Source organism: Halichoeres trimaculatus, unplaced genomic scaffold (assembly GCF_033239565.1).
Source record: "Halichoeres trimaculatus isolate MK-OKI-2021-1 unplaced genomic scaffold, fHalTri1.1 fHalTri1_scaffold_8, whole genome shotgun sequence".
Classification (NCBI taxonomy): domain Eukaryota; kingdom Metazoa; phylum Chordata; class Actinopteri; order Labriformes; family Labridae; genus Halichoeres; species Halichoeres trimaculatus.
Genome location: NW_027437186.1, coordinates 6,635,009 through 6,651,385, shown reverse-complemented (window position 1 = coordinate 6,651,385; position 16,377 = coordinate 6,635,009). Strand labels below are relative to the sequence as shown.

General features: G+C 41.8%; 1 protein-coding gene across 1 annotated transcript; it reads right to left on the bottom strand.

Annotated features, from left to right (window-relative positions):
* Positions 1-289: 289 nt before the first annotated feature.
* ctu2 (cytosolic thiouridylase subunit 2 homolog (S. pombe)) lies at positions 290-14,945 on the bottom strand. Its single transcript, XM_074676594.1, has 16 exons — positions 14,562-14,945; positions 11,415-11,489; positions 10,170-10,248; positions 9,998-10,057; positions 9,824-9,884; positions 9,587-9,696; positions 7,088-7,329; positions 6,828-6,963; positions 6,419-6,550; positions 5,234-5,325; positions 3,356-3,453; positions 2,324-2,422; positions 2,149-2,236; positions 876-942; positions 693-751; positions 290-586 (listed from the first exon to the last, which is right to left on the bottom strand). Exons 1-16 carry the CDS (start codon positions 14,615-14,617, stop codon positions 535-537), a joined length of 1,506 nt encoding a protein of 501 aa, XP_074532695.1. The 5' UTR covers positions 14,618-14,945; the 3' UTR covers positions 290-534.
* Between the last annotated feature and the right edge of the window lie 1,432 nt (positions 14,946-16,377).

The following is a 16,377-nucleotide window of genomic DNA, read 5'->3' as shown; positions in this document are numbered from 1 at the left end:
CGCTGCTTTCATAGCAAAGTATTTTATTGGTGAAGAAGAGTGAAATGTAAGAAACATTCTTGGTGTCAAATCTGATTCAAGGATCTAAATATTAATCTAAGAACATCAGTTTTTATTTCTGAAAATGTTTTGCCCTCATATGATCTAAAAATTCTCCTCCACAGACAGATTTCCCTCGCTGCACCGCGCTCCCCACTGACATGAAACTTGCGTACACGAACTCAGACCTGGTGTGGGATTTGAGGTTGCAGAGTTGCTAGAATAAAGAGATTTCTGGTAGGGTGGAATGAAATACCTCATTAGACATTTCCAGTCAAACTCCTTACAATATAGAGAACTGGTACATTTCCACTGGTACATTCACATTTTTTTCCATTCTTCCTCTGATATGACAATCACCAGATCCAATCACTGATGTTATGAACATCTTTATTCAAAAGCTGTACACAGATAAAAGCACATTCTGACATAGTTTTAGGAGTTGATGGCTTGAGGTAAATCCTGAGCTTCACGTCAGTTTTTATGAGACTCCTTCTAATCTCCATCATCCAGCAGGAACTCGCTGATCTCCTCTCTCATCTGAGACCTACGAACAAACCACATCACAGGTCAGAGCAGTGAAAAGTCAGAAAACTGCAGATTGTGTTGTGTTTTGAATCCAATGGTGAGAAGTGCTGAGAAGACTGAAGCACCTCCTTTGTCTCTTCTGAGCCTCTGACAGGATGTAGAGCGGGAGACGATCCACTGAGGCCTGGATGTAAACAAAAACAACCTCAACGTTTTGCAAAAAAGAAACATATTAAAATTTGGATTGAGTTGTCATTTGCTGTTGTAAAAACAACACCCAGTCAGGACATCCAGTGTTTGTCACTCACCATGTCTTTGGTGGTCCGCTGACAGCTGTAACACAGCAGACTCCTCAGATCAGGAGTCTGTGGTACCCTGAAACGAAACAGTCACACAGACTTACTCTGATCAGGAAACACTCAGTCTGACCTGTGTAAAATCAGCCTCTATTCCTCACAATGTTTAATCCATAATGATGTTTGCATGTATTTTGCTTAAATTCAAGCAGGACTCATTACATTTTTAAAGAAGAATTGACACACATCTAAGTTCCCCACCCTTAGCATTGAGCGCAAAAACTTGAATCTTAGCGAGAGCTTGTGCTTATCAAACTTTACATGAGCCAAATTCACTTGACAGGTCCTGAAAAAGTCTTATATCAAGATTTTAAAAGGCAAAATGAGGCCTGAAATGTTAGTGCAGAGTAAAAAAAGAGCCAATGAAGTATGAATTTACTTTTTCAAGGGCTATACTTTTGCCTGGCTCCGTTCTCGGGTGGCGCGCGCACCTCAATAGAGCGCAGTGGCATTTATGCTTGGCGCATTCTCCGTTGTAATCCTCGCCGCAAAGACAGGGGGCGGTAGAGAAAATTATTTTACAGAAAGCAGTAAAAGCAACCAAAAGGCGACGAAGTGAAGTCAGGTGGACTTAACATAGGGACCAAAACAATGGCGGCACGAAAGTTACGAATGGAGGAGGAATTATTATGTTTACTGATGTTGAGCAGTCAAAAGCAGCGCCGTAAAAGAAGGTGGTCTGTCCGCCCGTTGCATGCAGCGAGGCATCTTGATGGGGAACACACCCAGCCCGTGAAACCCATGCGGGCTGTAGATGAGGAGTTCAGTGCCATTTGATGGTCTTTACGACCGCTTAATGATGGATTATATAAATGCTCATATGAGCATACCAGCTCAGCAAGTCTACCCTCTTTTTCGTCCATTTTGAAAATCTAGAAGCGCCACTCGCGGCTCTTGCGACACGTTTAAAAATCTTGGAGGTGCATGACCACGCAAAGTGCCAGCGTGCCCGACTGTCACGAGGTGCGCGTTGACGTCGTTAGTGGCGCGCGAACCATGCAACCACGCGACTGCGTCAAGCATAAACTAGGCTTTAGACTCCTAAAATAGTTCTTAACACAAAGAGGGATGTTGGTGGACTGAGAAGGACCCTATGAGTCAGCCCTGTGACTGGCCTATAACCTGCACAGGATGAACCCTGTTCTCACTCAAAGAGAGCTGGAAGTCCCTGATTAGACGCTAACATCAGATTAAACATGATGAGAATAAACAACTGAGCACTCACTTTGCTGAAGAACAGCAGCCTCCACCACCTGCTGCTCTCCCACAATCCTCTCCTCCTCCAGAGGAGCAGCACTGTCCGGGGGGAGCGTCTGATAACAGAGTGACAGGAAACAGATCTTTATTAACACGTGGGAACTCAAAATGATGATACACTATGAACTGAGAGTATCACTCACCTGGGGTTTGCTTGCCGAGTTCAGCAGAGACGTTTCCAGAAGGTTTAATCTGAGAGAGCTGCTCTGAGATCAGCGTCATGTTAAAGGCTGAAGCACTCTCTGAAAATAGGAGGGAACAGGAGAAACTCAGTCAGTCATCGACATTTATCTAAAAGTGAAATGTCAAATCTAGAAATCATTGTGTCAGGTGGTTTTCTGGATCTGTTCAGCAGCTTCTAAAGATGCTATGAGGAGGATCTGTTTTAATTGCACTCCCTGGCCACCTTGTGGCCCGGAGTTTCTGCACACTGTCATAAATAACTTTTAACCAGGCATGTGTTTTGAATGCAATGGGGATCCAATCAAAACAAATTTTCTTTGTTCAAGACAACTTTTTACTGGATACAACGTGCTGAGGTAAGATATTTATCAGTACAGTTACATAGTGCAGTATCACTCTCCTATTTATTTTTCTTCTGCTCTTCTGCCTTTTTTCTGTCAGACCGTTAGGCTCCAGTGTCCACCATCACTACAAAATTAATCACAGAAATTGTTTTCAGCAGAGAAAAACACAGATTTTTGTGCTTCATCTCTTCTCTCTACTAAACTTCATCACGGTGTTGTCATAGAGACCTAGACATGCTGTAAATCAATCCGGTCCTTGTCGACCCGAACTTGAAGCTACGAAGTAGCAATTTAAAATAACCTGTAACCAGTAATATTGGTGCAGATAATCTCATTTTGAAGTGTGGATTAGGATCAGGCATATATCTAGAAGGGAGACTTTTTAAAGATCACTTTCAAACTCCTCACAACCCATCTCATAAAGGTAATAAAGAAATAAAGAAAAGTGTAGTTTAAAGAAGACACCCAACTTCAGCATAGTACTCTTCACTAAAAGGGATTAGAACCATCGCCTCACAGACATATAGACAGTCAGTCACTTGAGACTCCCCCTCAGCTGGAAGTGAAAGTCTTACTTCACCCAGTAAGTGACTTCATTCTCATCTTTAATTATCAGTCTTTAAACATCCTGTTCAGATCCATACTCACCCACAGCCGTATCCAGGGCACACATGCAGAACAAACACCGGTCACAGAGGTCGGCAGTGGAGGGGCTCCCACACGCTGTCTGCAGCTTCTCACTGGTCCTAGAAGCATATGAAAAACATTTTTTTAACTGAAAAACCACTTAAGTTTCATTCAGATCAGTTATAGACAATGTGAGGCAGACTTTTTCCTCAAAAGATGGTTACAGAGAATATTCACAGGTCCAAGAGGTGAGAGCAAAATTCATCAGAAGTCCTTTACACAAGGAGAAGGACTGTAAAAAAAATGGATGTCATCTTGCTCGGCTCAAAATGAGGTCTCCACAAAAACTGCTCCCCCTGGTGGCTGGCTGCAGTGTAGGTCAAAAAAATCCAGCTCTCCAGTCATTCCAGATGGTCACACTTTAAAAAAATTAATACACCTTGGAGAAATGTTCCACACATCTGATTGTTGTGGTGATTTGAATAAATAATTTGGCTGCCTTGTATTCAAGTCCTCCTTTTTTCTGAAAAGTTTCGTTTTCATTAGTTAAACGAGGTTAAAAACAAGGTTTTACATCATGTTTAATGACAATTGACAGCTGACGTTCTTGTGTATTTTTTTCGAGGACAGTAAAATATGTCGATAAGTAGTCAAAAAGTGATTAGACTGTCAAAGAAAAAAATATATCATTTTTGTCACCTGGCTCCACTCAGATTCTCCAAGAATCCCTCACTGTCTCTACTGCACAGACTCTGGCTACAGGGGAATTTTGGCTTCAAAACTGTACAATGGTAAATGGCCACGCTGTCCACTCTATATACAGTCTATGGTGGTTAAACAACAGAGTTTAAAATAGTTCACCAGATGTACTTGTATTTCCTACTTTACATTGAGAATACTTTATTAGTCCCAGAAAGGCAGTTTAACTTTACTGTCAACACCTCCACAGAAGAAAAATGTATACATGAGATACAGTAAAGGAAATAAATAACACATCAATAGTAGAAAACTCTCAATAAAACTTTCATTAATTGATATAAAATATATTTGTTGACACTGAGTGTGTTGAGTTTCCACAGCAGTTTAATTCTCAGGTTTGCTTGCTTGACAATTCTGTCTGTGTTTTCACTGAACTACAGACTGGAGTCGAACAAGGCGCCCAAATACTTGTATGATTTTACTTTTTTTTTTACCTCTTCACCGTGGATAGTGCTACTTTTGGGGTCAACACTAGTTTTGTGACAAATTCTTTTGTTTTTAACAGTTTTCAGTGGAGGAGTATGGTGGCCAGTGAGTGTCAGATGATTTGCAAAAGCCACAACATGAATGTAAGAGCAAACACAACAGAAGTTAAAAAGGTTGGTTATCCCAACGGACACAGAGAAGTTGCTAAAGTGAGTAAATGATTTTTTCACGTCATCTATGATAAATAAAACTCTGTAGGGGTCTCACCTTGTAATATCAGTCATAGTACTTTCTTTATTTACCAGAAAAATATGTCATCTTATGTTTAGCTTTATGGATCAATAACGTTAGGATGAGCTCTTTTTATCATAACTGAAGATAGAAAAAGAAGAAAATAATTTACTGACTTTCACAACTTTTCCATGTCTGTTAGGATAACTGTCCTCTTAACTTCCATTGTGCTGAGGCTTTTACATTTGCGTTGCTGCTTTTGCAAATCAGGTGACACCTACCAGCCACCGTAGAGGAAGCTTTCATCATACCATTTAACAAATTCAGGATGTACACAGTCAAGGTTTGATAGGTGGCTCTAAAGACAAAACCCTGTTGTCTAAAAATCTGATGAGATGGCTGTTTTCTTGATGTGATATGAGAGGATCTACAGCTGTCTGTATAAAGGATGAAGAGCAAGGGGAGGAGGAGCACACTACTGACCTGTAGATGGCGCTGACCGTATGAGGGAAGTCTGCCTGCAGTCTGGTGACGAAGCTCTCAGTCAGACGCTGGATACTGGCTTTGTCTGACATCTGTGGGTCAGACACACACACACACACACACACACACACACACACACACACACACACACACACACACACACACACACAAACACACACTGAGGGATGTACACATGTTGAAATAGGAGCAATGAAAAAACCTGTACTTAGTAGTGCTTGTGAATGTAAAATCCTGACCTAAAACAAGCTGTTTGGATTTTGGGGATTTGCTGACGTCAGTGATTCCCTTTTTTGACCAATCAGGAGCAAGTCTGACCTGATTGGTCCACTGGAGCAGATACCCCCGAACCCCCTCCGTGCCCACTCCTCTCCAGCAGCAGGGAGGAGAATGCCAAAGTTGAAGAGCCATCACTGCTTTGTACTTGGCTGTTAACAGCCACATAGTTCCATGCTCAAGCTTCCCATCTTGGAAGAAGACAGACTAAGTGTCTAGAGTTCATTTATCAAGGAAATGTTCCAGCTACACTCAGTAAAACTGTACATGTGTGCGCTAGTCACTTCACGGCCGACTGCTTTTCCAACTTTGGACAGTACAGCAGAGGGCTAGCGAATAGACTGGTCCTGAATCCAGGCGCATTATCAACCATCTGCTAACAAACCTTGGACCCTGGAAATGTGAGTATTTTAAATGCTGTGTGCTGTGGAGCAGATGTAAGAGCTTTTCCTCAGTGTCCCCCCTGTCTCTGTGTTAGCTTCAGGATGCTAACTTTAGCTGGGGTTAGCCTGTTGTTTTAGCCTGTAATGTTACCGTAAAGGAGCTTCGCTGTTTTCATTCATACATTGTGGACTCAGAGCTCGGTAGTCATGGTTACATGGTGCCACTCTCAGTGACGCTGAAGAGTGGGGCGGTATCAGCGGTGGCTCATTTACATATGAAGGCCACGCCCACTAAATCAGAGCGTTCTGAACAGAGGGGCTATGAGAGCCTGGAAACAATGCTGCTGTGCTTGATGTATTGGCTTTTTAGACCAAAACATGTTTCTACCATTTCATGAAGACATCAATGATCCACATTAAACTGCAGAAAAGGAGCAGAATATGGGACCTTTAAAAGTGCTTTACTGAGCTGAACTTGAACATTTCAAACTAAAAAGGAGGTCCTTACCTTGGTTTCCAGGCCAGGAATGAAAACAGATGGCACGTTGAACATGTGATTGTAGTAAGCTATTTCCTTTGATGAGTAGTCCCTCATTGGCCTCACCAACGTGATGTCACCATACCTGGAGTCTGAGAAACCCTGCAAAAACAAGCGCGCGCACACACACACACACACACACACGGAAACACACACACAAACACACACACAAACACACACACACACACACACACACACACACACACACACACACACACACACACACACACACACACACACACACACACACACAAAATCAGGTTTAATTTCCATCCTGATTAAAACGGCGGGTGAACACAATCTGGTCTGAAATAAAATCAGAATCATTTTTTCTCTTTATTCTTTCAGTAGATTCAGCGTTTCTTCACTCTTCACGCACCGTGTCCTGAGCCAGCTGTGCTCCTCTGCCCAGTGACACGCTGGTGAGCAGTTTAACAGCCAGTCTGGTGCAGCTGTCTCCAAGCATCAGTTTGCTGTAGCCCTCAGCTCGAGCTGTGTGCACCAGCAGATGCTGCCTGAGAACACACAGAGGAGTCAGGGAGGACTGAAAGTAAGAAATACAAAAACTTCGACAGCACTTTGAGCATATTGCTGAACTACAGCAGAGCAGTGAGACAGAGCACTGCTCCTCGGTCTGACCTTAAAGTGCTCAGCAGGTCTTCTTTAGCCGTCAGAGTCTTCACTGAGCCCATCAGCTGCCGCAGGGCGGGTGTGCGTGACCCCTGAACATCAGGCTGTGATGTTTGGTCCTGCTCTGCTGGCGACAAACAGATGCTGCTGGCGCTCTGAATGAAGTCATCCACGGCTGCTTTGTACGCGCTGGCAGGTTGATCTGATGCTGCTGGAGCCGCCACCAGGACTGAGCTGGGGAGGTCCAGAACCTGAAACCATGTAGGTAGACACATTTGATATTTACACAAGAATCCGTCCCGTTGATCATCACAAATAAAATAAATACATGCTTGAAATATTTCACTCTGTGTGAACTTCATCTATGAAACATGAGAGTCTGGCTTTTTGAACTGTGCGACTGAATAAAATAAACTTTTCCACCATGTGCTAATTGATTGATTGTATACCTGAATATAGACATATAAACACACCTGATCCTAATTTTAAGACCAATTTAAAAAATTGCATCACTTTACATTTTGCATTGCTGGATCCTAAAAAGGTTTTAAAAAGAGTTTCAGAATGCAAGAAGAAATGTGAGTGAGACAAAAACTTGAGTAAGGAGTTTATTCAAAGCAACAATTTAAGTGAAATAGTCTGTTCAAAAACCTGAAAACCACTTAAATAGAAATAAAAGTTTGCAAAATGACTTGGTAATGAGGAGCTCCACTCTTCTTAATGCGGGTGTTTCCAGGGGGGTTTGTGTGAACGTTGCTCCAGGTGGTGAAGATGTCTTCATGGAGGATCCTCCACTGTCTGGACCTGATGTCCATCTCTGTAAACGTCCCTCTCCATCCATCCCCAAATGTTGTCAGAGTGATTTAGATCAGGGGAACATCAGGATGGTCCAAAGAGTGAGCTGATTCCTCTGGAAGAAGTCCTTTGTCAGGCGCCCATTGTGACCTGCAGCATTGTCCTGTTGAAAAACCCAGTCATTCCCACACAGACCAGGGCCCTCAGTCATGAAGGAGGCCCCCTGCAACATCTCCACAGAGCCAGCCGCCGTTTGACACCCCTGACCAACCTGAAGCTCCATTGGTCCATTGAAGGAAAAAGCCACAGATCATGATGGCGCCCCCTCCACTGTGCCGTTGTGAAAACATCTCCAGTGGGATCTCCTTGTCACATCAGAAATGTTGAAGCCATCAGGACGTCAAGGTTCAGGTTTTTCTCCTCAGAGAATCAAACTTTCTTCACCTGTCAGTGTCCCATGTTTGCTGCTCTCTGAAAAAGTCAAAACGGTGAGTTTGTGGCGTTGAAGGAGACGAGGTTTTTGAATTTGTTTTTTGTTTTTGAAACCCTTTCCTGCAGATGCTGTCTGCGGAAATAGGGTTATTGCGCTGCAGTCGGCACCAGTAAGGGCCTTAATTTGGGTTGAGGACCGCCCTGTGTCTTGTCGGACAGCCAATCAGATCCTCCTGCTCAGTGCAGGTTAAATTTTTTGGGTCTACCTCTTTACTTTGTTGTTCCATAATGCTCAGGATCTTTAGAAAAATGTAGAATGGCAATAGCACACTGCAAGAGGCCTTGCTTATGCAGCTCGACAATCCGACCACATTTGAGAAGAGACAGCTTCTTAGCTTTAGCCATCAGGAAGGCATGACCGTGTGAATGCCTGACAGAAAACTAAAATTACGAGCCAATTTTGGCTTTAATAGCCTGTGGATCAGCTGATAAACAGCCTATTTTTGTTTAATTGTTTTCAATAAATTACTTTTTCAAAGTGCTTTTTGTCACACTCCCACTTCTTGCCTCCAAGCTGTGAGTTTGTTGCGTTGAAGGAGACAAGGCCTTTGAAGATGTGTTTTGTTCTTAAAGCTCTTCTCTCTCAGATGGTCTCTGATAGTTGTTGCGCTGCAGTCGGTTCCAGTAACAGCCTTTGTTTGGGTCGAGGATTGTCCTGTGTCTTGACGAACAGCCAATCAGATCCTCTGGCACAGTGCTGGTGAAATGTTTTTGGATCTACCTCTGGACTTCTTTGATCCATAACCCTCAGGATCTTTGAAGAACTTCAAAATGTCAGTCTTACTGCGTCCAACCTCAGCAGTGATGAAGTGCTGTGAGAGGCCTTGCTGATGCAGCTCAACAATCCAACCACGTTCACAGAGAGAGAGATTTTTAGCCTTTACTATTAGGAGGTCATGGCAGTCAGAATACCTGACAGAAAATCACTGAATCCACATTTTTGAGCAGATTTTGTCTTTTAAATGTTGATCAGCTGATGAACAGAATATTTACCTTTTATTGTTGTTTTCAATAAATTGCTCACTCAGTTTTTTTTCTCTCACTCCCATTTCTTTCTTTTGCATTTTAAAACTCTACTTAAAACCTTCTGAACATCCAACAGTGCAAGATGTAAATTTATGCACAGTTCTTTTAACTGGTCTTATAATTTTAATATTGAGTGTTAAAATGTGAAAATCTTGTTGCTGAAGTAAAGCAGAGCTTTCTGTTGTCCACACTGACCTGTTCCAGAGGAATAATGTAGAAAGGGAAACCGGTGGCTTTGAAAACAGCTCGCAGCTCAGCCACTGTCCTCTGTCTCTCCTCTTCAGACTGACCTGTAGCGCCCCCCTCTGGAAAACACAAGCATGACCAATGATGACTGTTTTAACAGCATCTTTCTAAAACCAACAAAACTGCACCAGACACTTGATTGATCATTAAACTCAGTCCAAGAGGGACACGTGTTGTGTTTTTTACCATCAATGTAGGCAATGCCGGGTAGGAATCTCAGCTTCTTGTGAGCGTTCAGACTCAAACCCTGAAGGAAAGAAATATTTTCAGTCATCACAGACTATTGTGATTTCTATGAATAAACGCTGGCTGTAGTATAGCGATGAAAGAAAGACTGGACTGTGAGACAAGCTGACAAACCTCTTGAACTAAACTGAGCAGGGAGCAGGAAGACGGACCTCCAGATACAGCAAGCAGCACCTGTGGTGAGACAACACTCCCTCAGTTCAAAAGCTGCTGTCTTCTATTTGTGCAAAGTATGACTTCTTGTTCCAATGATCATTAAGTTACACAAACACAGCACAGAGCTCACCTTCTCTCCAGGAAAGATGATCCTGTTTTTGCCTAACATGGCTCTGAACTTATGGACGAAGTATTCTTTGAAACATCCCCTGAAGCAGAAGGAAAAACAACTCAGAGTGTTAAGTCCTGGTGAATCTCTCTCAATGTAACATATATATTTTTTTACCTTTTTCAGCCACACCTCTGAACAACAACATTACAGCATCTAAAACTCTCAGCTTGAACTATGATTCAAGCAGAAGAAGTGTTGGCTTTCATTTGGTGTGAGTCCCTCTCAGATTTGATCATAAATGCGCATGATCCATGCAAAAGGCTAATCCGGATTAAAGCTATGGTGTACGATTTGGAAGCTTTGTAAATCTTAATAACACCGTTTATAGGGCTGTTATGGTCCCATGGTCCAATCTACACAATATAAAGACCAAAAAGACAAAAAAAAAATCCATTCAGTATATCCGCTGCAAAGCTGCATACTAGTTGACCAAATCCCCCGTCTCCCTCGCTTCGCACCATCATGCCCATGGTCCCACCTCATCCTTCCCCACTACCCCTCTCACGTCAGCTAGCTGCTCAGCTACCGAAGCGTCATGGAGCCAGAGAAGACCAAAACCAGGAAGCTGTTACTGTTACCCTCCACAGGGAAGGGAAGAAAACGAAAAAGTTTCAAGGAAAAGGCTGAAGCAAGGAAGAATTATGAGCGATACAGGTGCAGACAGAGACTGAATATTGGAGAATTGTATGACCAGTGGAAAAAGCTGCAGAGGGATTTGGGACTGAAGACTGGCACCGAGACAGCTGAGTTTCTGTTGAACAGGTAATGACTTTGTTTACCACAGTGGGAGATGTCAGCTGAATAACTCTGGTTAGTCTGTGCCTGTACTGGCTAATGACTGAACGCTGCTGGTCGGCTCTGTCAATAGATTTTAGCATAAGTTAGCCACACATCTTTAGCATTGTAAACTGAGCTGGTGAAGACACGCAGAGAAAGGTAAAGCCTCGCTCACAGTCGGCTCTGCTCTGATCAGCTGGCAGTGGTGTTGTGCCAAGGTAGCTACCTCCGCCAGGATTCCTACCCCCTCCGCGGCAGAAACCGCCCCAGGAGATCTTGAAACACGGGGGGGAGTGAGAGAGACTGCGTTTTTCAAATGTGTCTCATCAGCCAAACTGGGTTTCGGATCGTAGACCATAGCTTTAACTGTGGTATGACATTCTCCTGCATTTGAAGAGTAGATGAAAGAGGTGTAGCAGGTCTTACCTGCAGTATGAATGTCCAGCTCTGATGACCACTGCTGCAATCGCCTCCTTGCATTTGACACATTTTTTGGAAACACTAACAAAAGAGAAACAGACATTTCTTAAAGCCACATGATCATGAGTTCATATCTTACGCACCCATTTCCATGCAGTCATACAAAAGAGCCCTGATTCTCTGTGGAGGTAAGAGCTCACATGAATGACACAATCCACCATAGAATGAAAGGCTAAAGTTGATTTATTCATCTACTGTCCAGTTTTATGTTATTTCTAGAACTTAAAGAGGAAGTTGTGCTTTTTAGTCTCTATACTGTCCTACTGGTATCCTGTTAAATGATTAACAGCTCAAAAAGCAACTTTTTTTTAGTGGTCTTTCAGGTCATGTAGTCAGGTATGTGGGAAACCACACATATTTTTGAACATTAAGGCCTGTCATCTACACCAAACAGCAGTTTTACACGTTTTCTGAAAACTCCAGCCAACTTGGAGAGTTTGGAAAACTCTGGTTTCATGGTTTCATGTATACGCTGGGAAACAGAGTTATGTGTTCTCAAACGTCCCAGCTGAACGATGAGGGTTCAATCTGATTGGCTGCCATGTATGGGTATGGCATGCTTCGAGCTTCACTTTTCAGTGAAGTTTCCTAGTTAACTGTAAACACAAGTATTTTTAAAACCTCTTAATTCAGCCTATGTCTGAAACACTTTGCTTTAACTGCTGTCTCTTTAAAGACTGCACTCCACGAACCCCTTTCCATCTGATTGGTCAACTCTCTAGAGGCCTGTAGGGGAATAAGCTATGGGCAGACATTAGTGTTTGAGGCCCGCTCCTCCAACATGTCATGAACAGTTAGGAAATCCTTATATGATGACCTCATCATTTCAGAGAGTCAGGTAAAGATCTCAGGCTATTTGAACAGAGTATTTTGATCAGTTTACAGACAAATTCAGGAATTTCTCCAACTAATAAATATATGTAGAGGTTTGAAAATTAGGGATAGACCGATTATCAGCCAGGCCGATTATTGGGGCCAATATTTGGCATTTTGAGGCATATCGGCTTCTGCCTTTTTGTTAATCCGACGGCAAAAAAAACAAATTTAAAACTGAGTTGTGTCAGCTCTGATTCAGCGGCGCAGTCACTGCTCAGTCCCCAGCACTGTCCCACCCACAGTACCATCTGATTGGTTACAAGCAGAGACATGGCTTTGGGTAACAGCCAATCAGCAGTGCAGTTACTACAGTTATTGCAGTTACATAGAAAATTTGGAAAACTTTATTTACTGTGGAAAATTTTAGCTATTTATTTTTTTAAGTTTTAATTTAACTTTATAAAACATGCTACCAAGTCTGTGAGCTGTAGGGCTGAGCAATTTATCGTTTTCAGATCGAAATCGCAATTTTAGATGATGCAATTTTGAGATCGCCAAAGCAGCAATTTTTTGCAGCACTCCTGACTGACTCAGGATCTGTTGTGTCAAGTATTATACACATTCTGTTTTACAAATTTGTAGACAATCTATATGTTAAAAGTGCTGGTAAGCAGGTCAACAACACAAAGCCTCTGTTTAGGGGTAGAAGTTGATGAAAAGAGATTATTTATCATCACTATTGACGATAAAAAAATCGTGAATTGCAATATCTGCCAGAAAAATTAGATCTTTTCCTAAAATCGTTCAGCCCTACATGTGAATATCCCAAAGCTTGATTTGAATAAAATCGTGAATCGAATTGAAATCACAATATCTGCCAGAAAAATCGCAATTCAATCTTTTCTTAAAATCGTTCAGCCCTAGTGAGCTGTTTAATAAACTCATGCTTAGAGGTATTTGAATGAAGTTAAGTGTTGGAGTTTGTATTATTCAAAATTGTGACACCATTACTTTCACTTTGACTGCAAATTAATATTGGCTTCAAATATTGGTTATCAGCCTCCTTGACTACAAATAATGGGTATCGGCCCTGAAAAATCCATATCGGTCTATCTGTAGTGAAAATCTGCATGTTTAGTCTGAACATTCAGCAATACTACTTTACATCCATGTTTATAATACAGGTAAGTAGAATATAGACCCTTCTCTAAACCTTCCAATGGTGGCCGACCCACTCTAGCACCGAGCCACATACCTAGGGATGGGTACCTTTCACATTTGTAAAAATAGCTGTATTTTCAACTAGAAATAGAACAGAGGTCTGCTCTGTTCTTTGTTGTTCAATGCCATCAGCTCTTATTTTCTTAAACTACACGAAAGCAGAAATTCCCGGTACCTGGCAATCGGTATCTGTAGTCAACGGTACCAATTTTCGGTACTTTTGTGTGCGTAGATGGAAAAAATATATCAATTTTTTCAATAATGAAATGTAAATTATTTTTATTTAACATATTTATTCCTCAATATATAACCCTGTAATGCTGTGTTCATGTCCAGCATGTAAAATCACCTACTCTTCCACTCCCTTACAGTCACAAGTTTGCATTTAGGTACCTAAACATGGTACCTTTTAATTTTACATGAATCGGTACCCAGTACTTTTGACTGAATTTGGTCGGTACCTATAAAAGTACCCACACATACCAGCACACCATCTTCTTTTAATACCTGATTTCAGCATCCACAGCCATTGATTCAGCCAAAGTAGGATTAGTATGTAGCCATTGTTTAAAGAATACCACAGAGGAGCTTCCACATATGGTCATTGCTGCCCATCATTTATGTGCCCAGGTTTATCCAAATGTACGAAACATACTTAAGATATTGGTGTCGTAGTTTCTACACAAACTTACCAGTACAGCTGATTTAGAGTATGCAAACTTTTGAATCTTATTTTCTTTATTTTCATGGCTTTTTAATGGTTGTGCTATTCAATGTCATCTTTTAATTTAAAGTAATTCCAATTAACAATAAAAAATAAACGTTTGCCTGCTCTTTTGTGTTTTCTTTAGAGAATGGTGCACATCTTACAAATTCTGTGTAGTCAAGTAACTTTGATAAAGTCCTCTGAGGTGAAGTTGTGATGGTATTTGAGTCGACTTTACTTCTGTTATCTAAAATTTTTACAGTGTATTCAGTGTCTTATATATATATATGAAAACAAACACATAAACATCATGTCGAATAACTGTGGTGACAGAAACCATATAGACTTACCTGGGTACCGCCGAGTGTTCCAGTTCATCTTTGTAGTCTTCAGACACCTGACACATCGGGAAAACCACTGACAAATCAAACAAAAGATAACCAACACGGAAACCAGCCGTCAGGTGAGACTGACTCCAAACTTTCCTAAACAGACACTTTCTTCACAGCAGGTAAACTTATTCAAGGCTGACAGAGAATGAAGACAGAGTCTCCTTTTTCTAAGACATATCGCTGAATCCTGGATGTCTTATCTTGTGATTAAAAGTCCACTTCAATCACTTTAAGTCTCAGTAATACACGCCGCTTAGGAGTGTCTCGTGTATCTGCTGCAATCACCTAAACACTGTCACATGTTGATGACGTAAGAGCCGTCTTGTTTCGCTTCTTCTTCGTTGGTCTTGGAGGTGTTCACTATCCGACGTGTTGCAACACCCCACCTACTGGACTGATAAAGGATTTATTTCTGAACTACATATTATTATGGGGCTGCATTTTGGTGAATATTAAAAAAATGTATTAACACTATAGACAAGGGCACAGTCTCTGCTACGTCTGTTCCTGAAACGGCGAAGTGAAACCAATCCACGGACGCAGCCATATTGGATGTGATGTGGACTTTGAGCTTTCTTACTATCAGTTGTAGGGCACACGTCAGTCACATGAACTAAGCTGTGTCTCTGATTGGACAATCCAAATATCTTCTAAATTGTGGCATTGGAAAGAAATTCACCCTCTTGGCTTGGTGTGTATGTGGTTTCTGGTCTTTCTGCAGCCTGCCTCAAACAAATCCTCGATCAACAGTGACTATGAGCACTTCCATATAGGCTTCATTTTACTAAAGCGAATGTTGGCCCTTGGTTAACAGTCACTTTCAAATCTGTTGAGAAGTTATACTTCTTCAAATGTGTTGTCAAAAGTTTTAACAATGAAAATATTTCCTCAACTGTATCCAAACTTCAACAAAACAACAGTTTTCTCTAAAGTTGTACACAAAATAAAAAGGGCTAACTCTAACAGTGTGGCATTCTAATGTGGTTTAACATTGGTACCTGCCCGTTAACCCGGGGGAAAGATTTGAGTGAGAGTCAGATGGAGAGAAAACAGAGTTTAAGGAGAGACATATGGTGTACTGTACTGCTGTGTTGGTCTGTTTCAGAGTCAAGTTAAGAATAAAAAAAAACTGAAGTTAGAAGTACCATGTAGCCCGCTTCTTACCCGACGTTAGAAGAACTGGAGTAAAAAGCCAGAAAAGAGGGTTACAAAAGTTTAATGTCTTTGAAACATTCAAATATACGGTGTTTTCTGATGTTACCTTTTTTCCTTTCAGTGAGGGTCAGAGGTCACTTATCAGCTGATTGGTGTGGTTTGGTTCCTGAAGACCCTGCTGAAACTATGTTGTACATTTTATATAGCTCGACCAGCACTGGTAATAATGTGAGACATGTGTTTGTGTATTGTCATGCATGAACTCTAGTGTCTCCTTCACTTTAGCTGATTGTCTTTTCCACCATTAAAGAATTTGAATTATTGTGCAGTGCCCCTCAGAATTCACTTTTACACCATCCTGAACTCAGAAAGCAGCGATGTGCATAGGGGGGATTTTTGAAAAAAGAAGAAAAAAAACGCCCTGAAGAGCCCTCTTGAGGCCAGACAACAGCTGGACTCACCTGTTGCCATGCATCCCTAATTCAAAAATCCCAAGATCCACAGCCAAGCACTCAGGTCCAGCAGCTGCAGAGGGCTCCCGTCTCCAGAAAAACCCAGCCCTGAAAAGGTGGTTGTGGATTTGGTTCCCACAGTTATGCAGGGCTTCTGGGCACCCAAC